The sequence below is a fragment of the Neomonachus schauinslandi genome, chromosome 13, assembly GCF_002201575.2.
Source record: "Neomonachus schauinslandi chromosome 13, ASM220157v2, whole genome shotgun sequence".
In the NCBI taxonomy this organism is placed as follows: Eukaryota; Metazoa; Chordata; class Mammalia; order Carnivora; family Phocidae; genus Neomonachus; species Neomonachus schauinslandi.
Genome location: NC_058415.1, coordinates 8,049,773 through 8,075,504, shown reverse-complemented (window position 1 = coordinate 8,075,504; position 25,732 = coordinate 8,049,773). Strand labels below are relative to the sequence as shown.

The window sequence follows — 25,732 nt, the reverse complement described above, 5'->3', positions numbered from 1 at the left end:
TTTGGTCTTACCTAACTTACATGATTATTTCAAGGATGTGAAATAAACTTATGAATGAACAGACCACTACTTAAATATAAGTGGTTATAATTATAATATACAGAACAGGAGAAGATGAGCTTCTCCTTCTCAGTTGGTTATAGCAGCAAGAACAGGAGGTTATTATATGATGATGGCAGGGGACCTCTCATTTGTGGATTTATTTATTAAAAAGAAAAAGAAAAAGCAGGAGTTTAGAGTGAGACAGACTCATGTAACCACAATGTGATCTTAGTTGTAAGCATGCCATTCAACATTTTAAGGTTCAAGGTTAGTATGGGGGTCAAATGAGATAACGTATGTGAGCTCTTAAGAAAACTACACATTACTTGCAAATATCTTCTCCCATTCTGTCGGTTGTCTTTTGGTTTTGTTGACTGTTTCTTTTGCTGTGCAAAAGCTTTTTATCTTGATGAAGTCCCAATAGTTCATTTTTGCCCTTGCTTCCCTTGCCTATTATCCAAAATCTATAAAGAACTTATCAAACTCAACACCCAAAGAACAAAGAATCCAATTAAGAAATGGGCAGAAGACATGAACAGACATTTTTCCAAAGAAGACATCCAAATGGCCAACAGACACATGAAAAAGTGCTCAATGTCGCTCAGCATCAGGGAAATCCAAATCAAAACCTCAATGAGATACCACCTCACACCAGTCAGAATGGCTAAAATTAACAAGTCAGGAAACGACAGATGTTGGCGGGGATGCGGAGAAAGGGGAACCCTCCTACACTGTTGGTGGGAATGCAAGCTGGTGCAGCCACTCTGGAAAACAGTATGGAGGTTCCTCAAAAAGTTGAAAATAGAGCTACCATACGATCCTGCAATTGCACTACTGGGTATTTACCCCAAAGATACAAAAGTAGGGATCCGAAGGGGTACGTGCACCCCGATGTTTATAGCAGCAACATCCACAATAGCCAAACTGTGGAAAGAGCCAAGATGTCCATTGACAGATGAATGGATAAAGAAGATGTGGTATATATATACAATGGAATATTATGCAGCCATCAAAAGGAATGAGATCTTGCCATTTGCAATGATGTGGATGGAACTGGAGGGTATTATGCTGAGCAAAATAAGGCAATCAGAGAAAGACATGTATCATATGACCTCACTGATATGAGGAATTCTTAATCTCAGGAAACAAACTGAGGGTTGCTGGAGTGGGGGGTGAGGTGGGAGGGATGGGGTGGCTGGGTGATAGACACGGGGGAGGGTATGTGCTATGGTGAGCGCTGTGAATTGTGCAAGACTGTTGAATCACAGATCTGTACCTCTGAAGCAAATAATACATTATATGTTAAAAAAAAAAAAGAAGAAGATAGCAGGAGGGGAAGAATGAAGGGGGGGGAAATCGGAGGGGGAGACGAACCATGAGAGACAATGGACTCTGAAAAACAAACTGACGGTTCTAGAGGGGAGGGGGCTGGGAGGATGGGTTAGCCTGGTGATAGGTATTAAAGAGGGCACGTTCTGCATGGAGCACTGGGTGTTATGCACAAACAATGAATCATGGAACACTACATCAAAAACTAATGATGTAACGTATGGTGATTAACATAACAATAAAAAAATTTAAAAAACAACAACAACAACAACAAAAAAGAAAACTACCCATTACTAATTTCTTTGACATTGGCCATAGTAACATTTTTCTATATGTCTCCTGAGGCAAGGGAAACAAAAGCAAAAATAAACTATTGGGACTACATCAAAATAAAAAGCTTCTGCACAGTAAAGGAAACAATAAAAAAAAAAAAACTGAAAGACAACCTACCGAATGGGAGAAGATATTTGCAAATGACATATCCAATAAAGGGTTAGTATCCAAAATATATAAAGAACTTAAACAATTCAACACAGACACACACACACACACACAAAACACAACAATCCAATTAAAACATAGGCAGAAGACACAAACAGACATTTCTGCAAAGAAGACATCCAGATGGCCAACGGACACATGAAAAGATGCTCAACATCACTCATCATCAGGGAAATACAAATCAAATCCACAATGAGATATCACCTCACATCTATCAGAATGGCTAAAATCAAAACACAAGAAATAACAAGTGTTGGGAAAGATGTGGAGAGAAAGGAACCCTCGTGCACTGTTGGTGGGAATGCAAACTGGTGCAGCCACTGTGGAAAACAGTATGGAGGTTCCTCAAAAAATTACAAATAGAATTACTAGATGATCCAGTAATCCCACTACTGGGTATTTACCCAAAGAATATAAAAATACTAACTTGAAAAGATATATGCACCCCTATGTTTATTACATTATTTACAATAGCTCAATTATGGAAGCACCAAGTGTCTATCCATTGATAAAGGAATGGATAAAGAAGATGTGATATCTATCTATCTATCTATATCTATCTATCTATCTATCTATATACACACATTGGAATGTTATTCAGTCATAAAAAGAATGAAATCTTGCCGTTTGCAATGACATGTCTGATCTAGAGACTATATTGCTAAGTGAAATGTCAGTCAGAGAAAGACAAATGCCATATGATTTCACTCATATGTGGAATTTAAGAAACAAAACAAAGGAAAAAAAAAAGAGAGACAAACCAAAAAACAGACTCTTAATTATAGAGAACAAACTGATGGTTTTTTGGAGGGGAGATGAGTGGGGAGGATGGGTGAAATAGGTAATGGGGATTAAGAGCACACTAATCATGATGAGCACTGAGTAATGTATAGAATTACTGTATTACTATATTGTACACCTGAAACTAATATAACACTGTATGTTAATTATACTGGTATTTAAAAAATTATCCATTACCACAGTACTACATATTAGAGTTAATAATATATTCATTATCATACACACTAGTTCTAGTGAATAATTCCTTAGACTCAAACACCTTAGTGTAGAACTCTGTAAGTGAATTACTAAAAACAGATTCTTTCATTCATATGCCACACATGTAAAATTCTGTTTATAATTCTATAAACAGATATAAAATTCTATATATCTGAAATTAAACAATTATTTTTCTATGGAAAAATCTTAAAAGAGAAACTCTACTTAAAAGAGCAAAAGCAAACACAACATGAAAATAATAATATGTTGCATAACATTTTTACCTATACTGATCCAAACTTGATCATATGAAGTAAATAATTTTGAAAAATCAAGTCAGACAGAACCAGAATATTTGCTCCTAATTGCATCTCTGTTGAAGACAGCAAATATTTATAATATAGTCCAGAGAAGACAAATGGCTAACAAACAGCCAAAAATATGAGTAATATTATTCAAAATTTTAAAAATTACAAATTGAAGTAAAACACCATATATCATTTATCATACTGTAAGAGATGAGGAGGTCCAGTGTTACAGAGAAGATGGGAAAATAACTCTCATTTACTATTTCTACAAGTGTAAATTCATGAAACTTTTGTTGTGAAGGGAAATTTGGCAATATTTATCAAAATTAAAAATGCAGAAAACCTTTGACCTAGCAATTCTAATTCTATAAATTTACACAAATGAACAAAGATAAGTTTTAATTGTAGCAATATTTATACCTGTGAGAAACTAGGAGGGAAAGCCAAATATCCATCAGTCAATGGTAATTAAACAAATTACAAATTATGGCTCATTCATATATAAACTGTATGCAGCAGTTTAGAGAAATGAGGAAAACCGGACATAAAGGTAGTAACACAGAAAGTTGTCTTTGATACTATGTCAAGTTAAAGAAGTAAGATATATAGAAGTCTCTTTAATAGAACAACTGTCTTGTAGTTTAAAAAGAAAATCCTACCCTTAAGTAAATGGGAATTTATTAGTATTAGCACTGAGATAGCACACTTCATTAATACAGTGTTAGTCACTTTAAAAAGTTCAAACATTTTTACCAGAATGTGTCTGAAGATACAGAGGCAATTTCATGCAAAGATTACAGTATTTTTTATCATTGTATCGCAATGCCAAAAACCACCTAAATGCTTAAGAATAAGGGGAAAAGGTAATGTTTAAATAATGTGTAAAATACACACGTAATATTGAATATTGTGAGGACATTGAAAGTTATGTTTCTGAAGATGTTTAATGACAAGAAATGCTTAAGATATAATGTTAAGTGAAAAATGCTAAGGGAAAGAAAGACACAGATGATAAACTATGGTAAACAACTGGATTCCAATTTTATATCACATAAAAAAAAAAAAAACGCCAACAATTTACCAGTGGTTATTTCCGGGTATTAAAATTATGAATGCTCTAAGTTTATTCCTTAATATATTTTTTAAATTTTTTATTTTTTTAAAGATTTTATTTATTTATTTGACAGAGAGAGACAGCGAGAGCAGGAACACAAGCAGGGGGAGTGGGAGAGGGGGGAGAGGGAGAAACGGGCTTCCTGCCGAGCAGGGAGCCCGATGTGGGACTCGATCCCAGGGTCCTGGGATTGAGCCCCGCATCGGGCTCGCCGCTCTGCAGGAATCCTGCTTCTCTCTCTCCCACTCCCCCTGCTTGTGTTCCCTCTCTCGCTGTGTCTCTATCAAATAAATAGATAAGATCTTAAAAAAAAAAAAAAGATTTCATTTTTGGAGCGCCTGGGTGGTTCAGTTAGTTAAGCGTTCAACTCTTGGTTTCGGCTGAGGTCCTGATCTCATGGGTTGTGGGATCAAGCCCCACGTTGGGTTCCATGCTCAGCGGGAGTCTGCTTGGATGTTCTCTCCCTCTGCCCCTCCCCTCACTCGTGCTCTCTCTCTCTCAAATAAATAAAATCTTTTAAAAAAATAAAATAAAAAAAAGATTTTAAGTAATTTCTACACCCAAAATGGGGTTCAAACTTACCACCCCCAGATCAAGAGTAGCAGGCTTTACCGACTGAGCCAGCCAGGTGCCCTTCCTTGTTATTTGTAATATTTTGCAGATTTTCTAAAGTGAGCACATACTGATTTCATTTAAAAAATGTTTATTTTTTAAAAAAATTTTTAAAGATTTTATTTATTTATTTGAGAGAGAAAGGGAGAGAGCCACAGAGAGAGCAACAGCAGAGCGGAGGGGCAGAGGGAGAAGCCGACTCCCCGCTGAGCAGGGAGCCCGATACAGGGCTCGATCCCAGGACCCTGGATCATGACCTGAGCCGAAGGCAAACGCTTAACCAACTGAGCCACCCAGGCGCCCCTAAAATATGTTTATTTGAATAGATGACATTATAAATATAAAGAAACAATTCTGGGTCAGTTGAATGTCAATAAATCTTTGCAGAGATAAATACCACAGATATAGGATGAATTACATACATATTTTTTTAAGTTCAAGTTTTAGGCCTTTATATTTCCCCTAAGATAGAAAAACTCTGAAATCATGTTCATGACTAAGGAAAGTATTCATACTGAGTAGCTTTCTGACATTTACTATAGACATATGCAGAGCCCATTGTTTTTTTCCAAGAGAGTTTACATTCATCCACTCAATAGAGGTTTACTGCATTCCTACTCTGTGCCAGGGTCTTGTTCCAGAAAAAGTCAGAGGAAATTCTGGTATCAACAGAACTCACACTGTAGTAAGAGAAACGGTTGAGAAAAAAAACACAAGTAGATATAAAATATAAAGTGAGGTCGGGCGCCTGGGTGGCTCAGTTGGTTAAGCGACTGCCTTCGGCTCAGGTCATGATCCTGGAGTCCTGCGATCGAGTCCCACATCGGGCTCCCTGCTCAGCAGGGAGTCTGCTTCTCCCTCTGGCCCTCCCCCGCTCATGCTCTCTCTATCTCAGTCTCTCTCTCAAATAAATAAATAAAATCTTTAAAAAAAAAAATATAAAGTGAGGTCGTGATAAATCCTATGGAAAAAATAAATCAGGGAAAGCGGTCAGAGAGTGATGGGGGCAGGCAATTTAAGTGAGGCTGTCAGGTAAATTCTTTCTGAAAAGGGGATATAACTGAGTGGAAACTGGGTTGAAGTGAGCCATGTGAACATGGGAGCTTTCCCGGCAGAAGCGAGAGCAAACGGAAGGACTCTGAGGCAGAACCACCCTTGATATGTTCAAAGAACAGCCAGGAGGCTTGTGCAGCTGGAAGACAGGGAGCAAAGAGAAGAAGACACAACGAGCTCGGGTCTTGTAGGCCATGACAAAGCCTTGGTTTTTATTCTGAGTGTTTTGGAAACTTTTAGACAGGCAATCATCTTATTTCAGCATAAAACACACACGTAATACCAAAATCTGTTGGAAAACAAAACAAAAATCTGCTGACCTTCCGTTATAATCCCTAGTTATTTTTTACAAAATACTGATAAGCATGCCATGAAATGACTGTTGTAGGTTTAGAAAAGCATCAGTTGAATTGCATGATTAATGCTATGTCCCCTTTAGTATCTTCTCTATGTTGGGCCTTTGCCCTACAAGCCAAGTATTAAATGACACAATTAACGGTTTAATTGGAAACTTTTTGTCTATTTCAGACTTCTGTAAGATATGTTGCAAAACAGACTCCACTGGATTTCATGTTGCTAAGTTACCATAAACTCAACTTCTTTTAAAATCAGAGTTCTCAAGTTAATGATTTTATAACAGATGAGAGACCCTTTGTGTATTCATCTTTATAACTAGGGTCTGGAAGCTGAAACATATACCCTAACAAATGATACTCAGTCCACCGCTTTGTGTATCTGGGGATATGTCACACCCTTCCTAAGAAGAAAGGGGACAGCGTCACACCTGTGACCCCCACGCAAACTTTCTTTTCAAACAGTGCTTACGGTCTACTCCAAAAGAACATTACTTTCTGGAAGATTTATAAATCATCCAGTTGTAGGAAAACTACATTCCCTGTACCCCCTTTCAAGTCACTGTATCAAAGCTGTAAGTCTTGTTCTTTAAAAATGGGATATTTGGGTGACCCTCAGGGTGGCTCTGAGGAATGTTCTGTTCTGTTAACCACAAAACACACAAGCTGAGAAATGGCCCACATAACTTCTCCATGTCTGCCCAAGAAAGGTGGTAATATTTTTTCCCACCTCCCAGGGAGCCAACCGGAGTCTTTCAAAGCCAGGTTAGGCCAGGAGAGACCTCCCTTTGGAGCAGAGCGTGTCTGCAACAGGGTGTCAACTACTGTCACAATTCTCTGCCAGCCCATTTCTCTTTTGTATGCATGTAAATATGTACACAGAATTTTAGAAATTATGAGATCACCTGGCTTCAGAACACGAAGGGTCTGTGTATGTGACCGCCAAATTCTTATTACAATGCCAGAACCGTGAAAAAAAAAAAACCACCTCTGTAGTTCCGCCTCTCTGATAGTTTGTGAATGCAGTTTTCATTACCCAAAATGTTCTTATGCCTCAGTAAAAAACAGTTCAGATTTTAAAAGCCTCTTCCGTTTCTAAGCTCTGGACTTTTCCTACCAGCAGGAGGTATGCATCTGTCTGAATATGCCTTTCCTTCTGTGGTCCTGAATGATCTGCCTTTGAGTCTTTTTGAAATGAAAATAATAACCATAATAGCATCTAATAATAACAAGCTAATTATCCCCGACTCAGGGAGGACAGAGGGCAGGCAAGTGATGATCTACCGGGTTTGTATATCTGCAGAGAACAAGAAATACAAGTAAGTAATTTTCTCTCCTTTCAAGATACTTGCAACAGATCTCTGCGGAGATGGAGGCTCTAGGGGTATATTTCTAAAACGATATCAACTAAATATAGGAAAAAAAAAACCCACAGGAAGGAGTAAGGGCAAGTCTGACATAGCAACATAAGCAAGCACTAAGAAGGAGAAAAAAAAAAAACAACACCTTGCATTTTCGGATATAGAGAATGTGTGCTGCTTTTGGCCATATAGGTTTTGGAACAAGCAGCTTGTATAACTTTGGTTTCGTTGATCATTCATGAAATACATATACCATCTGTATGACTTGCTGAGAAGCAAATGGGAAAATATCTGAAATCTTCTTAAGAAATGTTCCCAAATTAAAATTCTGAATTCTTACTATTACCCCTACTGTTGCTTTGGCTTCTTTGAGACACTGTGACAATGTTTTCCAAATCTTCCCCACACATCCAGGGAAAACCTACATCTCTCGTTAACATCTTCCTCGCTTACACCCAAATCTAAACCTAGCACTGGCTTAACTGCAGCATACGAGGGGGGTCACTGAGTCAGGCGGCATTTCAGTAAGGCCCTTCTCAAATCCCGTGGGCTATAAGTATCAAATACAGGAGAGACAGAACTGTGGAAGTACTCAGTCCAAAAACAAAAACACAACAACAGTAATACAAAGCAGGCAGGCTTTCCTTCACCGCATCTGACCCTGGGCGAGACATCAGAAAACTATTATGTAAGATGAAATTAACTCTAAGCTTATAGAGTGGAGCTGGAGCTCTCCTTCAGCTTAAGAAATACGAATTGGATGAAATCAAGTAAAATCAACAGAAAGAAAGAAATCACAATAAAAACCAAAGCAGCTATCATCATAATTAAAAGATCTCTGGTTCCATCTTCGTAAGGCGGTCAAAAGAAGATGGAAATCTTACAGTTTGGGTTTCTGGGTTAACAAGTTCCTAACCTCCATGACTTATTCATAGACCTTCTCTCCACACAACTAGCTCTGGACTCACCGAGGTCTAGATGATGACCATAATGTGCCCACAGCCGCCGTGCCGAATGTCCTGTGGTCACTACTTTCTGATAGGTGCATGGCTGCACAGGATCTAAATTAGGAACTACCTACACCCCAAAATACATACAGCCTTTACGCCTGAGTCAGTGGGGACGCCTTCATCCAAAGAAGCAAAAAAACCGAATACCCACCACAAGAAAAAATTGCAGGGTCAAAAATATAACTTACCTAATTCATATTATGAAATGAAACCCCATCTCTCAATTTCATCCTATATATATATGGTATATAAGCCTAGGTACACAGGCTCTGTTTTTAACCCTTGGGGCAGACCTATGGTCAACAACTCATCCCGACCTTTGATATCATCTATCATGTCACCTGAAAGGCTTTCTCTTCCAGGTTCCATGTTGATAAAAACATACACTTATATCTATATTATTTTAGTCAATTAGGGATTCATATTGTACTGTCTACTAGATTATTGGTTCTTAAACTGGCTATGCATTAGAATCACCATAAGGAAGCTTTCTGAAGACAAAATTTCTGATTACCTCTATTCCTAATCACTGCTGCCCACCCACCAAGACTTTGAATCCATAGAGTCTGGGGAGGTTCCTATGATTTTTATTGTTTTTACACTAATTCTAATGTACAGCTAGGTTTGAAAACAGTTGTAGCTGATAAAATTAAGAAATGAACTAGATGGTTCTGAGCATGAGTCACCATCACCTAAAAGGCTTCTTTAAAAGCACAGATCGCTGGGCTCAACCTCTGCAGTTTCTGATTCTGGTAGATTTGGGGGAGGGGCCTGACAATTCCCTTTTGTAATACGGTTTCCAAGTGAAAGTGATGCTTCTGGTCTAGCGACCACAGTTTGCAAATCACCCGCACTAGCGAATCAAGAGGAGACTGGGGTTAAGTCTTCACGAAAGAAGCCCAAATAATGTACATTTGCAAGAGGGAGGGCGCTGGGCTCTTTTCTGACTATTGCAGATCACATCACCTAGACTGGCACCTGAAAGGCTCCCACCTGAAAGCTCCAGGGCTTCAAGCAAGAGGCTTTGTTTCCCTAACGGAGTTTATTCCCATAAACCTCCTGGTACAATTCCATGATGCTGGAATCACCGAGGTGGGCTGCAGGTAATCGCAACGGGGAGTTTCCAAACAAAGTCTCCACTCTTTTCTTTTCCTTCTGTCTGAGAGGCACACACACCTATTTGCAGAACATGTGCAATAAATAAAGCTTAGGAAAGAGCGAGACAGTACCTGTAGAAAGACCATTTTAGCAGGAATTGCCTGGCAGCTTTAGGAAAACTGGGCCTTCCCTCGTAGGGCTTTAGCGCCTGCATCATCACGTTGTCAAGCCATGCGGCCCACTGTTCCAGGGTGCTCTGCTGCTGGAGGGTCATCTTGAAGTCTGTCTCTAGTCTCTGAACCATGTTGTCATCACATTGGCAAACCCAAGAAGCCTGCTCCTGGGACAGGACACAGAAAGCAAAGGGAAACTTCAACTCAGCATCTTTCCCTTGAATGTCGGCACACAGACCCTAGGCATGAAAGGGAAATTATAATGACAGCTTCCAACAACGACATGGATTAAGAAAACGAAGGACTACTTGCTGGTCGTTAAGAAAACCAGCATCCCCTCTGTGCCTGAAAATGAGAGGCAGCAAGGAAGCGTGACTTGGTTTTTCTACATTAGCTAGTCCGTGTGAAGGACTCAAATACACGATTATCTAAGAAAAAAGAGAAGCTGAACTCATACTATGCAGGGTCTTTCTTCTTTTGTTTTTATACGGCCTTCAAAAGTTCGCTCTCTCTCTTTTTCTCCCCACCCGAGACCCCTCAATCAGATAAAACTTTAAGGCCAATCCATTTGAGAAGATTTAGGGTAAGTCAGATGGAGAAACAGATTCAATTGGCCAAAAGTGGTCCCCTAGGATTAAAAGAGAAATAAGCCCTGAGTGGTACTAGGTAGGAGCATATGCTGTATGAGTTTTATGGATTGGGAACTGAAATCTCAAGGGCTATCAAGGCAAGGGTATGAATGCAAATTAATTCACAGAACTGAAAACAACAGTCACGACGACCACAAAACTACTTTTGAGAAAAGGTAGACATCCACCTGCCTAGGAATTCAATTAGGACAGTTTTCCTTCTGTGTCTCACTGGGAAGTTTCAGTTCAGTAACAGCAATGAGAACAGAAACTTTTAAAGCTACTTTTCAGGGCGCCTGGGTGGCTCAGTTGGTTAAGCGACTGCCTTCGGCTCAGGTCATGATCCTGGAGTCCCGGGATCGAGTCCCGCATCGGGCTCCCTGCTCCGCGGGGAGCCTGCTTCTCCCTCTGACCCTCCCCACTCTCATGTGCTCTCTGTCTCTCTCATTCTCTCTGTCTCAAATAAATAAATAAAATCTTTAAAAAAAAAAAAAGCTACTTTTCAGTAGATGCTATAAGCTTTGTGACATTTTCCAGGGCTGTGTTGTATTTTTTTATTTTTTAAGATTTTTATCTATTTATTTGTCAGAGAGAGAGAGGGAGCACGAGCACGAGCTTTAACTTAAAAATTAAAAAATATACACTCTCAGGGTCAAAATGTAATTATTTGGGAATATAATGTTTGAGAGTCAGAGGACATGGATTTTAATACAGGGCGTGCATCAGCTAAACCCACCTCAAGCAACTCACATGATCGATGTGGGCCTCATTTTCCTGAGGTATAAAATAGAGAATATGTGATGTGACAAGAATTTTTAAACTGGGATCACTGCATCCAGATAATATTTTCAAGATAAGCTCCTGTGGAGGGGTGTCTGTGAAGGTCCTAATTCTACCTCGAAAACATCGTGATTATCTGTGTATTTTTCTGGAAAGAGTGTGTATAGCTTCCATGCCATGAGCTCTCAGAGGACAAGTCCATTCACACAGGCAGTTTCAGCTGAATAAACCCCTCATCTTCATTCTCTGGTTTCAGCGTCTCTTCTGATGGTATAGACATTACCTATTCAAGAGACATTTCAACTGGGAGGCATTTCAAATACAAAATGCCCAAACTGAATTTATTTTATTTCCCCAGGGAAACCTACCGTTTCTTCTCAATTTTCAACAGATGACACCATCCACTATCCTTCTCTGATCTAATTAACCATAAAGTCTTTCAGATTTACCTCCTAAGTATCACTTTCAGTTTTAAGTACACTAAAATAGAATTATAGAAAAAATTGAAAATACAAATAAGCACAAAGGAACAAAATATTATAAATATCTAAGATGTCAACACTAAGAGATAACTAAAACATGCTGATGCATAAACCTTTCAAACTGTTCACATGTACTATGTGCTTATGCATATATAAATATTTAAAATAAAAAAGTATCATATTATACATTTGAGTAAAAATTCGGCTTAGTTTCTCTTAACCTATATATGATAACTGAATTTCCATGTAGGCAAATGTAGAGCTATATTTATTGTTGAATGACCAAATTTGCTTTAATGCATGAATATACCATGATTTTCATAACCAATTCCATACAGTTAGACATTCATGTTCATTATGATGTTTTACTATTAGGAAGAATGCTGGCATTAGCTATCTTGAAGCTACATCTTTGCATATTCTGCACTTGCTCCTTTGTGATAGAATTATATAAGAAGAATAGTTAAACTCTTTCAAAATACACTGTCAAATGACTCCGGAATTTTATATTAAGAGTCCAGGAGAGTACCCAGGGAAGAATTTAGGCATCAAGGAAAGGATAGGGAAGGTTGTTTTTGTTTTTCTTCATTAATATCTAACCATTTTGAAAATTGTGGTAAAAAACAAATAACATAAATTTATCATCTTAACCATTTTTAAGAGTACAGCATAGGGGTGTTAACTATATGCTCCTTATAATGCAATCGATCCCTAGAACTCTTTCATCTTGCAAAACTAAAACTCTATATTCATTGTAGGGAGGGTTGTTTTTTGTTTGTTTGTGCATTGATAACCAGGGAGGGGATGGGGAAGAGGAGCTCACTGGTATCCTTTGAGGAATTTAATTTCCCTTCTTACCATAAATTCAAACTCACTATTTACTTGGAAGTTAGTTTTAGGAAAGAGAGTGATTGGGGCTGAAAACTAACTTAGAGAAATAAAACCAAAGGACATTATTCTGGCTTTTCAAATTACTTTACATTATACATCATTTTACCTACTCTGGAGATTGAAAATATACTAACAATAGAGTACACTATAGGGCGCCTGGGTGGCTCAGTCATTAAGAGTACACTATAAATATTCCCTTATGAAAGGAATTTGGACATTTCAGCTCTATAAATGGAAAAAGCTAAGATGAACATTGAAGATGTTCTTAACTCACAAATAAATTATTTCCAAAATGATAAGGAGTTGGTAGCATCATCATCGGAATGATGCTACCAACTTTGCTTTAAATAAGCAAACACAAGTACACACAATGGGTAAGTTATCAGGTCAACCCACCAAACCTATTTGCCCTTAATGTTGATGAGAAACTATCCATTTACACACAAAAACAATACCACGGCAATGCTATCAATTAAATAAAACAGAAAACCAATTATACTGCAGTAGAAAGATGATCTTTTTTTTTAAAAAAGATTTGTTTATGTATTTGAGAGAGAGAGAGTGAGAGAGCACAGGCAGAGGGAGAGGGAGAGAATCTCAAGCAGATTCCCCGCTGAGCACAGAACCGGACTCGGGGCTCAATTTCACAACTTGAGATCATGACCCCAGCTGAAATCAAGAATCGGATGCCTAACGCTTAACGGATTGAGCCACCCTAGATAGGGTATCTTGAATGCATGAGCAAAAGAAGAGTTAAGTAGAGAAGAATGAAGTGGTGAAAAAGATTTATGGATATCCTGAAGGAAACCTTTTAGTACTTTCAAGCTCTGAAGAACATTATACTATTGACAATTAAGTGTCATCTCATTGTTTTACATTAAAGTCTCCTTATTGCAAGAGCACCACCCTCACACGTGTCCCTGTTACTGAGGTCCCTTCTTCAAAAGGGACAACTTCCAGATGCACAGGAGAGGGTGACAGAAGTGGAAGGAGAGGAAGAAGAAGATGGAGAACGCCAGAGGACTCTACAAAAACCGAGCAAAGTTCCAAACAGAAAAGTAAGGAAAGAAGGGAGTCAAAGGTAGAACATGCTATACCCTAAGAAAGAGATTAATTACTGATTGAAATGAACACAGTGTGAGAAGGAAGGTGTCAGGGGGAAACAGAGGGCACACCACTGTGCTTCTGGATCTCTGCGGAAAGGAAAGGGTCTCGGAGGACAGGTGGTGAATCATACACGTTTCAGCACTGATAACTGTCATACACACCCAGGAAAACTCCAGAGGAAGGGAAAAGGGAGCCTCAGTTGGTGGGGGGAGGATGAGAAGAGCAGAGGTATAATCCACCATTTAAATGCAAAGATGTTCTCAAGGTCAGCGGTTATAACCTGGAGGAACTCATTTGCATAAATACTTCACAGGGTCCCAGATACACGTGTACACAAACCCAACAGAAAACCTTTCTCAGGCAGTATTAGGAATTATTCTCTATATTTTCTGTTATGGAGCTTACGGTACATTTGAAACCACAGGTTGCACTAAAGGTGCTTTTCAAAGAATCTCTTTCGAATGAAGATATGAAAGAAACATTACAGGATAAATTACAGGCAATATGAACTTCTAATATTCTCACTAAAATCAGTTAACGTAAATTTCATTGAACTATGTACAGCTAATGGCTTTGCAAACCTGAGACAGTTTGTTCTTACAAACATTTTGCGCTTGCATCTGTGTATTTATACGTGTTTGTACATAGACAAATAGATACATAGAGAGGCAGATTTTTTTATTTTTTTATTTTTTTATTTTTTTTAAAGATTTTATTTATTTATTTGAGAGAGAGAGAATGAGAGAGAGCACATGAGAGGGGGGAGGGTCAGAGGGAGAAGCAGACTCCCTGCCAAGCAGGGAGCCCGATGCGGGACTCGATCCAGGGACTCCAGGATCATGACCTGAGCCGAAGGCAGTCGCTTAACCAACTGAGCCACCCAGGCGCCCGAGAGGCAGATTTTTTAAGACTTCACATAACCAGGTGTTTGAGCCCAATCCATAAAAGTCAGAATGAACTTAACTAATTACTATACCCCAAAATGAATCAGGCCCAAGTATTATTTTTTGATATAATTAAATGACAAAACTAGACCAGAACTACAGATTAAAATTTCTAGGAAACAGGAGTAATTAGTGGTTTATTTTAAAGCAAAGGCATTGATATCTTTTAAGTTTTATTGAGATAAAATTTTCATATCATACAATTAACTCGTTTAAAATATATCATTCAATGGCTTCTTGTAGAACATTCAGAGTTGTGCATCTATCACAATTTTAGAATGTTTTCATGTCCCCCAAAAGGACCCCCCCCCCATCTGTCACTTTTCAATTCCCAGTCCCCAGAACCCAGGCAATCACGAACCTATTTTCTGTCTCTTATAGACTTATCTATGCTGCACATTCCATATAAAAGGAATCATGCACTATGTGGCCCTTTGTGTCTGGCTTCTTTAGCATAGCATAGTGTTTTCAAGGTTCATTCACAAGGTAGCAGGTGTCAAACCTTCATTTCTTTTTATTGCTTCATAATATTCCACTCTGTGGATGTGTTTATGTACTCATCAGTTAAGGGCCATTTGGGTTGTTTCCATTTTCATGCAGCAAATACGAATAATGCTGCTATGAACGTCCGTGTACAAGTTTTATATGGACATGATTTCATTTCTCTTGGTTTGTACCTAGGAGTGAAGTTGCTGAGTCATATGGTAACTCTATGTTGAACCTCTTGAGAAACTACCAGACTGTTTTCCAAAGTGGCTGCATTTTACATTCTAATCAGCAGTATGTGAGGGTTCAGTGGAGTGCCCTTCATTTCCCCCTATGTCTTGGTCTTACTTCTCACACTATTCATTTCAATCAGTAATCTCTTTCTTAAGGTAGCATATTCCACCTTTAACTCCCTTCTTTCTGCGATTATCTGTCTGATTATACACATTTTAGTGTGTGTGAAGTAATATCCCACTGTGGTTTTGAGCTGCATTTCCCTGGTGGCTAATTACTTTCATTATCTTTTCAGGGGCTTATTGGCTATTTGTCTATCTTCTTTGGAAAAATGGCTATGCAGATCTTTCCTCTTTTCAAACTGGGTTGTCTTTTTATTATTGGTTTGTAGGAGTTCTTTATATATTCCAGATATAAATTTTTATCAAATAGATGATTTGTAAAAATTTTCTCAATTCTGTTAGTTGTCATTTCACTTTCTTGCTGGTCTCTTGAAGCACAGAAGTTTTTCATTTTGATCATGTTCAGTTTATTTACTTTTTCCTTCTTTTGTTGCTTGTACTTTGAGTAGTGTACTATTTTTATATGGTAACAACTAGTTTCATTACTTTAGTATCTGAAATAAAATATTTGTGGGATTTCATAATAATATTCCTAAGTTGGCTGTCTTTCTAAGTGTACTTTAAAATACAAGTAAATAGTTTGATCTCAAGGTTAAAATACCTTTTTTTCATTTGGATGAATAAAATAGCCAAATATATTGCTCCTAATTCTTTTCAAATGAACAAATATTTACCAGGCACTCTGAAATAGAGTTTCTAAGTGTTCTTTATTCTTTCAAGGTGGGGCGCTTTTTTTTAAAGATTTTATTTATTTATTTGAGACAGAGAGAGAGAGAGCCCAAGCACGGAGGAGGGTCAGAGGGAGAGGGAGAAGCAGACTCTCTGCTGAGCAAGGAGCCCAATGAGGGGCTGGGATCGTGACCTGAGCCAAAAGCAGATGCTTAAACGACTGAGCCACTCAGGCGCCCCAAGGTAGGGCACTATTAAAAACATATATCTCTTGTGTGTTATAGTGCAAAGAACTTTATGTATTTCTAAATATGTCAACAATAATCTAAGCTAGGTGTTAGAAGGTGAGAAGAGGAAAGCCCAGAGCAGTTAAGCAACTTGTCCAAGATTGCACAGCTAGCAAACGGAAGAGTTTAATCTCTTGCCTACCTAACTTCCATGACTGTGACTGTCCCGACTCCATTAACTAGCTAACCCTGCAGACATAATGTTGCATCGAATACAATACATCTTAGAGGACTTTAACCATGAAACAGGCTCAGTGAAGTCCCGGGGGGAGTCCGACTCTCCTCTTTCAGGACACCAGGAACATGGATGCTATCTGTGCACTGATGAAACTTAGGAAAGAAATAGGATGATCCTCATGAACATGAAAAAAAGTGGGGCATCTTTCCTTACAAGACACATTTTGAAAGAAAGCAGAGTACCTGGACATTGGCAAAGTCGACGCGGTTGAGGTCATTGAGCATCTGGTTGATCTGGGACGTGTTCTGGAGCACTGCACGAGCTGCCTGGGCCAGGTGATTGAGCGATGTGTATCTTCGCAGAGTCTGGGCAAAGGCACTTACAGCTGCAACCTAGAAAGAAATCCCATCACAACCGGGTAGCTTTTCTCCAGCAAAAGAAACCACTGCAATCTTCAAATCTCTATTCCCTTGCCAAATTGTAAATGCTTTCCTCTGATACTTATTTTGAACTCATTTCGTGTGAGAGCTTACTTGTAAATTACAGCTTTTAAATCTCGAAACCAAGTATTATTTTCCTTTTGAGTAGGTAGAGGTCAAGACTAAAACAAACTCCCATGTTCTTCGACATCTGAGTGCAGCATTAATTAAACCAGTCTTGCAAGAAATGACTTTGTCTAGGGAAGCAGGAAAAATGTTGATTTTCATTTCTTTTTTCTCTCTGTAGGACAGTTGATACAAACTCGGTGAATACAATTTCTTTTCTTTTTATTTGGAAAACCAAAATGTACCGTCTCACTTTGTGAAATGGATAAAAAATATATATACTCTTCAGAGCACTGTCATTCAGATTCACTCTTATTGCCTTTATTTTATAGGAGGTGTTAGTATTAGCAAATACATAGCCAATAAACTTACAAACGTCAGCAACAAGAACTCTTCCTCATGATCTGAATTTACGTACAAGAGCCATCCAGGATTTCTCCATTTGCTCCTCGACATCTACTTCCCATCTTTCTCCATGCTGCTCTGCCCAGGAAGACTACCCTGAGTGGACTATGTTAACCACTTCCCTTATATTCTGGCTTCCAGTTGGGTTTGACCAATGATAGGCAGTGGGAGGAGACAGATGGATGGGGGAAAAAAGAGTGTTCAAAGTATTGATTGCCCTACAACCTCTGCTCTCTCCCTGTTTCGGCAAAGCTTGCTTTCTTGGACTAAGGCCACAGTCCTCGAGGGAAGGAGATAATCTCCTAAAGCCATAGCTTTTACCTCTTTTCTCTTCAGATCTAGGGAGACTCAGGTCTCCCTGGTGTTGCTAGTCCCAGGGTGCTTTACCATTCCTCCAGGTTTTCTTAACTCTGCTCACATCTTGGGGAATAGACCCTTCTTAAATTCTTTTCAATTATTCTCCCTTTGGATATACCATTCGCTTCCTGCTGAGACCCTCAATGAAACAGGTTACAATGAAAGATAGCAAAGATAATGTAAAAAAAAAAAAGTCTATGATCTCATGGAAATCTGTCACATGCACAGTAAATCTAATGAGCATTTTAACATATTTATAGGAATGTATGGGATGCCATTAAATCACGATGGGTATGTAAGAAGCAGCTGATTCAACAGTCCCATACAGGGTGTTCAAAGGTCAAAGGATGCTCTGTCTTAAGAGTGAGATGTTTTGGGACTACGTGGAAGTTGGAAGAGGTCTTACACTTTTTCCCCCCCCATTTCTGTGGTTTATATTAACTGAGGACATACTATGTGCCAGACGCCATGTTCAGTGCCTGACATATATTACCTGAATTCTCATAACCGTCACACGAGACACACACCGTGACTTAAAGGGGTTAAGTAGCTGGCTCAAGGTTACACAGAAACTATGTTATGGTGGTGGGATATGTTTGATAGCAAGGGTCAGTCATAATCTAATTAGGCTCTTTCCTCTGTCAGGGTAGATTATTTTCATTGATTGAGTGCTCAGCTGAAAGTAGGCTGCACATCAGTGACAGGAGAAAAGCAGAAGACATCTTCCCCCAAAAGTAGATCATCCAAATCAACTCTGGGGACCAGTGAAATTGGCCAATATTGCAGTTAGATTGCTACTACATTCACTTCGATAATACTGGGAAGGAAGGTGCTTTTAGCTGTTTGAAGTATTAATGTGAATATGACTGACTTCGCAAATTGGAAAGCATTCCTATAACCGTCATAATCAAATAGTACCTCCTTTCTTTGCCCACCTCAATGTGACACTCTAGAACTTTCTGCAATGATGGTCCTACTCTATATATGTGCTGCCAAATACGGTAGCCACTGGCCACATGGAGCTGTGGTACACTTGAAACAGAGCTAGCTAGTGTGGCTGAAGAACTAAAATTTTAATTTAATTTAAATTTCAAATTCAAATTTAAATAGCCACTGTGGCTCTCCTTACGGCATTGACAGCATAGTTTTGGAGCATCAATCTAAGGTGGGCATATCAATGAAATGTTCCTTCTGTATGTTTTATTTCTTTGTTTGTTTTTCTCTGTATGTTTTGGAAAGTGTTATTGCAAATCTTAAGTCAAAGTGAAGGAACTGGGAGCGACTTGTGTTCCCAAAGAGACTTGTCAGCTATAAGAACTTTAATCTATCAACTGTGTCCCTAAACTGAAAGACAAGGTGTATGGCTTAAGTCTGACAGTGGACATAGTCATTGAGAAAAAGCCAGGAATATAATTTTTGGTACAAAGTTTACACAGCATCAGTCCGATCTTGCCACAGGATATGTTCACAAATTAACCTAAAGTGACAAGGTGAGCAGGGGACAAAGTGGAGATCACAATTCATATCTATACCTAAACAATCCACATTCCTGATAAACACTGATCAATCATGAGATAATTGCTCACTTTAAGAAATGATTCCTTGATTCACAAAAGCATTCTCCAGTGTTTAAAAAAAAATCCTGAAAATCAAAAGGATATTAATTTATATGAACGTTTCACATTATAATAAGTATAGTTCAGGACTTAAAAAAAAATCTAAAACTCCCTCAAGTGAAAACTATTTGAACATTCTGGGCTATTCTTTTTCATTTTTGAAATTAAGCAATCTGAAATATATACTTTGGAAAAGGGTTTATAAATACACCACACTTAAAATGCTTCTCTAGTTTCTTCAAAAGGAGCATTATCAAATAACATCTCTTGTGCAAGTTCTTGATTACATGGTTATAAAGCACAAATAAAAAAATCGGTTTGAAAAGTTCAATATATTCTGATACCAACATTGTACAGGATACCATTTAATAGGACAGATCTAAAATTCACAGCTCAGAACAGTTTCCTAAAAACAGAAGAAAAATCAAACACATACAAACTTACCTTGGTTTGTATCATTCTCTGTGGGATATTGTTCATGGCATTGGAAAGCCAACCTTCAAGGCTTTTTGCAAAATTTCGAATGGCTTGGGTCAAGGCACCTAAATGTTGAAGAATAAAAGCAGAACGAAAAAGACACCAAAGGACATTAATCTTTATTCCAGGAGAAGAGAAAACATGCATACATGACATCTGAAATAGCACAGACCTTATACTGTCCTCATTGATGAGACTTTTTTTTTTATAACATAATTCCTAACTTTGAAAGCATCCAAGAATTGTATTTTGGGCTTTTTTTTTTTTCTTTTAAAGTTGTTTTGTTCCCAGATATTTATGACACTTTGTTGGGAAATGAAAACATTCAAACATTTTTGCTTATAGCAACATATACCAGTTGTGAATATACTTATGGGATTTTCTACCTTAGACAAAACACTCTTTTCGTTAGCAGCTTTATGCTCCAGGGCTAAGTATTTTCTTTACGAATTCTTCATCCTGCTTTTTCAAGCTCTAAATCTATTTTCCTGTCTTTAGTTAAAAAGAAAACAATGCAAAGCTTTCTCCCTTTCTCTACACACCTATTTGTGCTAGAACATATTAATTAGAGTAGTTATCTCTTACTCTTATTAAAAAGTAAGGTAAAAATTAAAATTGCCTGACTTGAAAATTTTGGACTATTCTCCGTTTCACTTGGTAGGTAGAGATAAAAGATCAGTGTGATAAAATTGCTGTCCCAGAGACCAATATTCTGAAGATATTCCTATAATAGTCCATTCCATATTCTTCACCTATCTGTTAAGATCTGAAAGAGGACTAGGTCCCACGAGAGTAGCTTTTATGGTGGTCAGAAAATGACTAGAAGCATCAACAGTTATCAGGAATGACTACAATTATTTTCCAAGAAGGGACCTGCTTCCTGAGATGGCTGTATAATAAAAACAGAATTCTTCGCTTGTTCAACAAGTAATTCAGTCAACAGTATTTTACTTCATCTGTACCCAAGACTCCACAGTGTGAGGAGCAGTTTCAGACATTTAATAGGTAAGTGTTTGAAACACCCACAACATGAAATCAAGCTCTGTGGGTTCCCTCTAACGTGGTAGGCATTATAATTTGGAGTCTCCTACAAGAAACCCGGAAGTTACATTTTTCTCCAAAGCTCCCAAGAATATTAATGTTGATGCCGGGATTAAATTTCTTGGTTTTTCTTCCTGTGCTCCAATGAGTCTGACATGCTTCTCTATTACTTTTGGTAACGCAGGGTTAGAAATAATTGAGCTTGCTCAAGTTGCTTGCGCAAGATACAAATTTTACTAACCCAATCATAAAAACAACTGCTTTTTTAATCATTTCTTTAACTGGTCAAATGACAGAAGAGAGGTTGAAATGACTAAGTTTTGATTAGGAAAAACACTCAAGAAGTATCGACTCTTAACCATGACAATCATCTACTGGAAACGCTGAGTTGGAAATTTCTTGAGAACTAATCTTGTGAAATTTCCAAAGCTTCCCACTTGAGCCAAAAAAGAAAAAAAGAAAGAAAAATATTTTTCTGCTGTCTTATGTACTAGAACCATGGAGGGCAGGCATGAATGGAAATGAAAAAGAGTGAAAAAAAATTTAACGACCCTTTTTGAAACTCAGGAAAATTCTGCTCAAAATTCAACTTGGCTATCTGTATTTTGCATGTTTTCTACTATTAATATATAATAATTATATGATCTGCATAAAAAGACCAAGAACTAGGAGAAGTTACTTTAAAAAAATATTAAGTATGGGTCTTGTTTTATCTAGACAAATTTGATGCTGGGAAGATTATAAGCTAAAAAGAATTTTTTTGTATCAAATGACTGTACTTTCTTGTACTAAATGACATTTGGGGCCACCTTTACGTATACTCATAATTGTACATAAGTGTTACCAGTTGAGTTTTTATACAATTCTTACACTTAACTGTTTTTCATTTTCAGATAAATGTATTTTAGAATATAGTAGCTTCAAGCTGACTTCAAATTAGTGTGATATGCAGACTTTTTTTGGCTAAAAAAAGGAATCCCATCTGGACACTAAATGGTAGAGTGAAGTACTAGTGGCCAGGAAAATATAATTTTTAAAAATAAAATTAAGTTTGCTCTCCCTATAGGGATTCGTGTCGGATCAAATTGTGCAGATTGACTCTGACAACTTTTTCTCATGAATGGATGGTTTAAAATTTAAAACTATTCCACAGCTAACTTGTCTCAACCTGCTTGTGATTAATATTAAAATGTACACGATCAGAAGATAGCTATTTAAGCTATATTTTAAGCTTTGTTTTGTTAGGTCTTGTTATAGAATCAGAATTAAATTTCCAAATGTACTTTGTAGGCTAGCATGTTAATGTCCCTTGTAATTTCATTGAAACTCTAAAACTATGGTCATCTGAAAATTCCTGAAGTTGAGTTGTCTGCTAAACGTAGAGACAGACTTCTTGACAGAATAAATTGGTTTTCGAATCAAAACTTGAAAAAAAAAAAAAAAAAAGAAAGGTCAAGGGTATTGTGCGCTTAAAATTATGAGGCTGCGAGTCAGCTAAAATGGATACATGATTTAGGTTAGGGAACTGTTGACCTCACAAGTCCTGTGGTGCTAACAGAAGCAAAAGACTTCAGAATTGTTTAATGAATGTTGATGTTGTTGATTCGCCTCAAACAAGAAAGAGCTCACCGACCTCTCTTCTTGTATCTCATGAGAGAAATGGTACTTGGGGGGGGGGGCAAAGATGTCACAGGCTAAGGAGCCAGCCCTATGCAACTTCTCTTATCACTCAGAGCAGAGGGAGCAAGACAAAAACAAGGAAATTCGAGATTCTGGAACATACATCGGTAGAGAATTTACACATGGAAATTTTCCATGACAACATCACTTTTAATCAATTGTTAGTCAGGAAACATGGTGTAGAGAGAGTGGAAAATATCGCCAACTTATAAAAATGTGAGACAGTGACAGTGGATTTCTTTTTCTTTTAAACTTATTTCTAGAGACGTGTATGCGTGCTCATTGATATTATATGTAAATGAGTGGCTAAGCATATATTTCAAGACGGTGGGAAACATATGAAAGCACTCATATCTTCCACTGTTGTTTATCATATTGAGAAAAAAGAAAGCATAAACATACAAACGCTGGTTTCTTCACCTTTTCTTCTACTAACTCCCTTCCTTCATATTTTGTTATGATTTAACATAAATCACCGGTGAATGGTGCACTTGAAGTACACGGTTGCCAATTTCACGAGCTACGAGACTGCTTTTACCTTATTAATGTCACTGCAGAGTGGAAATTCTGTCCCACTTCTTTAAAAGTTAAGGTCACTAGTATGTGCTCATAAAGATGTTGGCATAAAATCCTTTCAACTGCCTCGGACACAAGCATTCATAATAGCGTTTATATTGACACTTGCAGAAAATAGCTTTGTTGGCTGCAAGGTAGTTTAATCAACACCATCGCCGAAAAAAAGTCATCTAACTTATCTATGTAATTCCTATTTGCTTCACGGTGGGAATACAATGCCCGTGTAGTTATATATAGATTTTTCACTCACAATGCCAGTTAACCATTACTGTTAATGGAAACCGCATTTGTGGTTCGCAACATGATGGATGGGACAAAGTAAATGCTTCTATATAGAAATTCAACTTTAGTGGAAACCAAGATAAATTCCTTTCAAATCAAAAGCAACTATGAAAGAGGCTGGTCTAGCAATTACAGATTTCAAAATCTTTTGGCTTTATGAAGGAAACTGTGTCCTTGGGTAGAATAATCTTTACAAGGTTGCCTGGCCTGGGAGTGTTCTTGCAATTCGTTTTTGTCACACCTATAGGTTGTCTTTTCTAATGAAAAGAAAATGAACGATTGGAGAACAGATCCTTTTTTTTTTTTTCCCCGTTCCCTACGGTTTTGCTCTAGGCTGCTTTCATGCAATACTCTCGTGTTGCATGGTTTTTGTTTTTTGGTTTTTTATTGGCAAATCTAAATGAGATTAGAATCACCCTAGATTGCAACGTCACTTTCCCAAACTACTTGGGTGCAATGTATGAGAACAAAAGCATCCGTACTTGTCTGCATTTAACTTACTAGGAATAGGTCTAAGCACGTCGGGGATGAGAATCTCCACCAAAGCCTGGTACATCCCATGGTCACAGTTACACATCCATTTCAGGATAGACTCATGTTTGCACAGAGTTATCAGCTTTGCTTTCGGAAGTCGACTTTCTATTTCACTCAGATTGCTGGTGTGAATAAATGTAGCAAATGAATAGATGGCAAATGAGGATAAAAAAGAAAATGGACTTTAAAAATAGTTTTAGTTTATCAAATATCACTGAGGTTAGAACTATATCACCACTGCATTGGTGCCATAAGGCTGGATATATATAACACTCCCCCAGAGCTGCCTGTGCACGTTAATACTTTCCGACGGTATGAAAGGCAGATATGATACTCATTCCATGAGGATGAAACAGCTCTACCACAGTCCCCCGAATCAATAAAAATGGGAGCCACAACACACACACGGAAACCTCAAGAGAGCGGTTTGTGGTTCATCTCAATCTATTCATTTAATGTTATCAGCTAAGGTTCACAACTGGTATACATATCTCTGATTTATTAGCTGTGACATCTACTCAGCCACGAAAATGAATTGGAAAAGCATGTTGATTCTGACCTTGATTCGGTGACGGTAGTGCCGTCAGTCGGAGTCGAGGGAGAATAGCGCCAGAATGTTTGCCACAGTTTTTCTATCAGGCTAAACTGAAGATTCACAACAACGTCCAATATTGCCTAAAGAACCAAAACAGTCATCAGTGTTACCTTACAGTGCTCCTGACGGGGAGGCGTGAGGCGCGCGACACGCATCGGGAGGAGAATGGCGAGGACGCCTGGGGGTGCGGAAGTCATAGGGTAAAACCGGAGGACATTTTGCCGATGGAAGTCAGCAAACCAAAGAGCTCAGGCAGGGAGAGCGTAACTCCGAAAGACTAACAGGATGACATGTATTCTCCCCATCACGGCCTCATATCCTTGCATTACCCCTCTCTTTTTTTTTGCTCGCTTACTTCCCTTCCTCTCCATTCATGTCTTCTCTTACTTTTCCTCCACTCCTTCTCACACTGCTCCCTTCTGCCTCCACGATTGTGGCCACTCTTCGCCTTCTTAGCCCCAAAAGGACACAGGGGGCCAGGTGAGCCCATGGCCGTCAAAGAGGGCAGAAGTGAAGCGGGTGGATCTGGCTGTGTAGGGCAGACAAGAGTCAAGGCTAACTGAGCCTGTCCTGGGGCTGCTGACCATGATTCGGAGTGTTCCCAGGCAACCAGAGGCTGGGGCAGGAACCACAATGGCGCTGGCCTTCAGAGGACAGTGTCCGTCTGGGCAGAACAAGGGTACCTCTCTGGTCAAGCGATGCCTTCGCTTCAATCCTACTGCTGCTCCTTCCCTTTAGAGAGCAGCTTTAAGACTATCCCCTCTTCTAACCTTGGGGGCAGGGCCCTCATCTCCTCCTTCTCCTTCATTTTATCTCCTAGAACTATTTCCCAGCTGCATCAAAGACACTTTTTTTGGTGATG

General features: G+C 38.4%; 1 protein-coding gene across 2 annotated transcripts in view; it reads right to left on the bottom strand.

The window, feature by feature from the left end:
• Positions 1 to 25,732, bottom strand: part of RFX3 (regulatory factor X3) — a 158,031-nt gene that overhangs the window by 23,490 nt on the left and 108,809 nt on the right. For both annotated transcript variants that reach the window (XM_044920625.1, XM_021694424.1), the window contains exons 9-13: positions 24,835 to 24,950; positions 24,243 to 24,397; positions 20,130 to 20,227; positions 17,005 to 17,154; positions 9,912 to 10,120 (exon numbers count right to left, since the gene is read on the bottom strand). In XM_044920625.1, the coding sequence (XP_044776560.1) occupies positions 9,912 to 10,120; positions 17,005 to 17,154; positions 20,130 to 20,227; positions 24,243 to 24,397; positions 24,835 to 24,950 (728 nt within the window). The remainder of the gene's footprint in view (positions 1 to 9,911; positions 10,121 to 17,004; positions 17,155 to 20,129; positions 20,228 to 24,242; positions 24,398 to 24,834; positions 24,951 to 25,732) is intronic.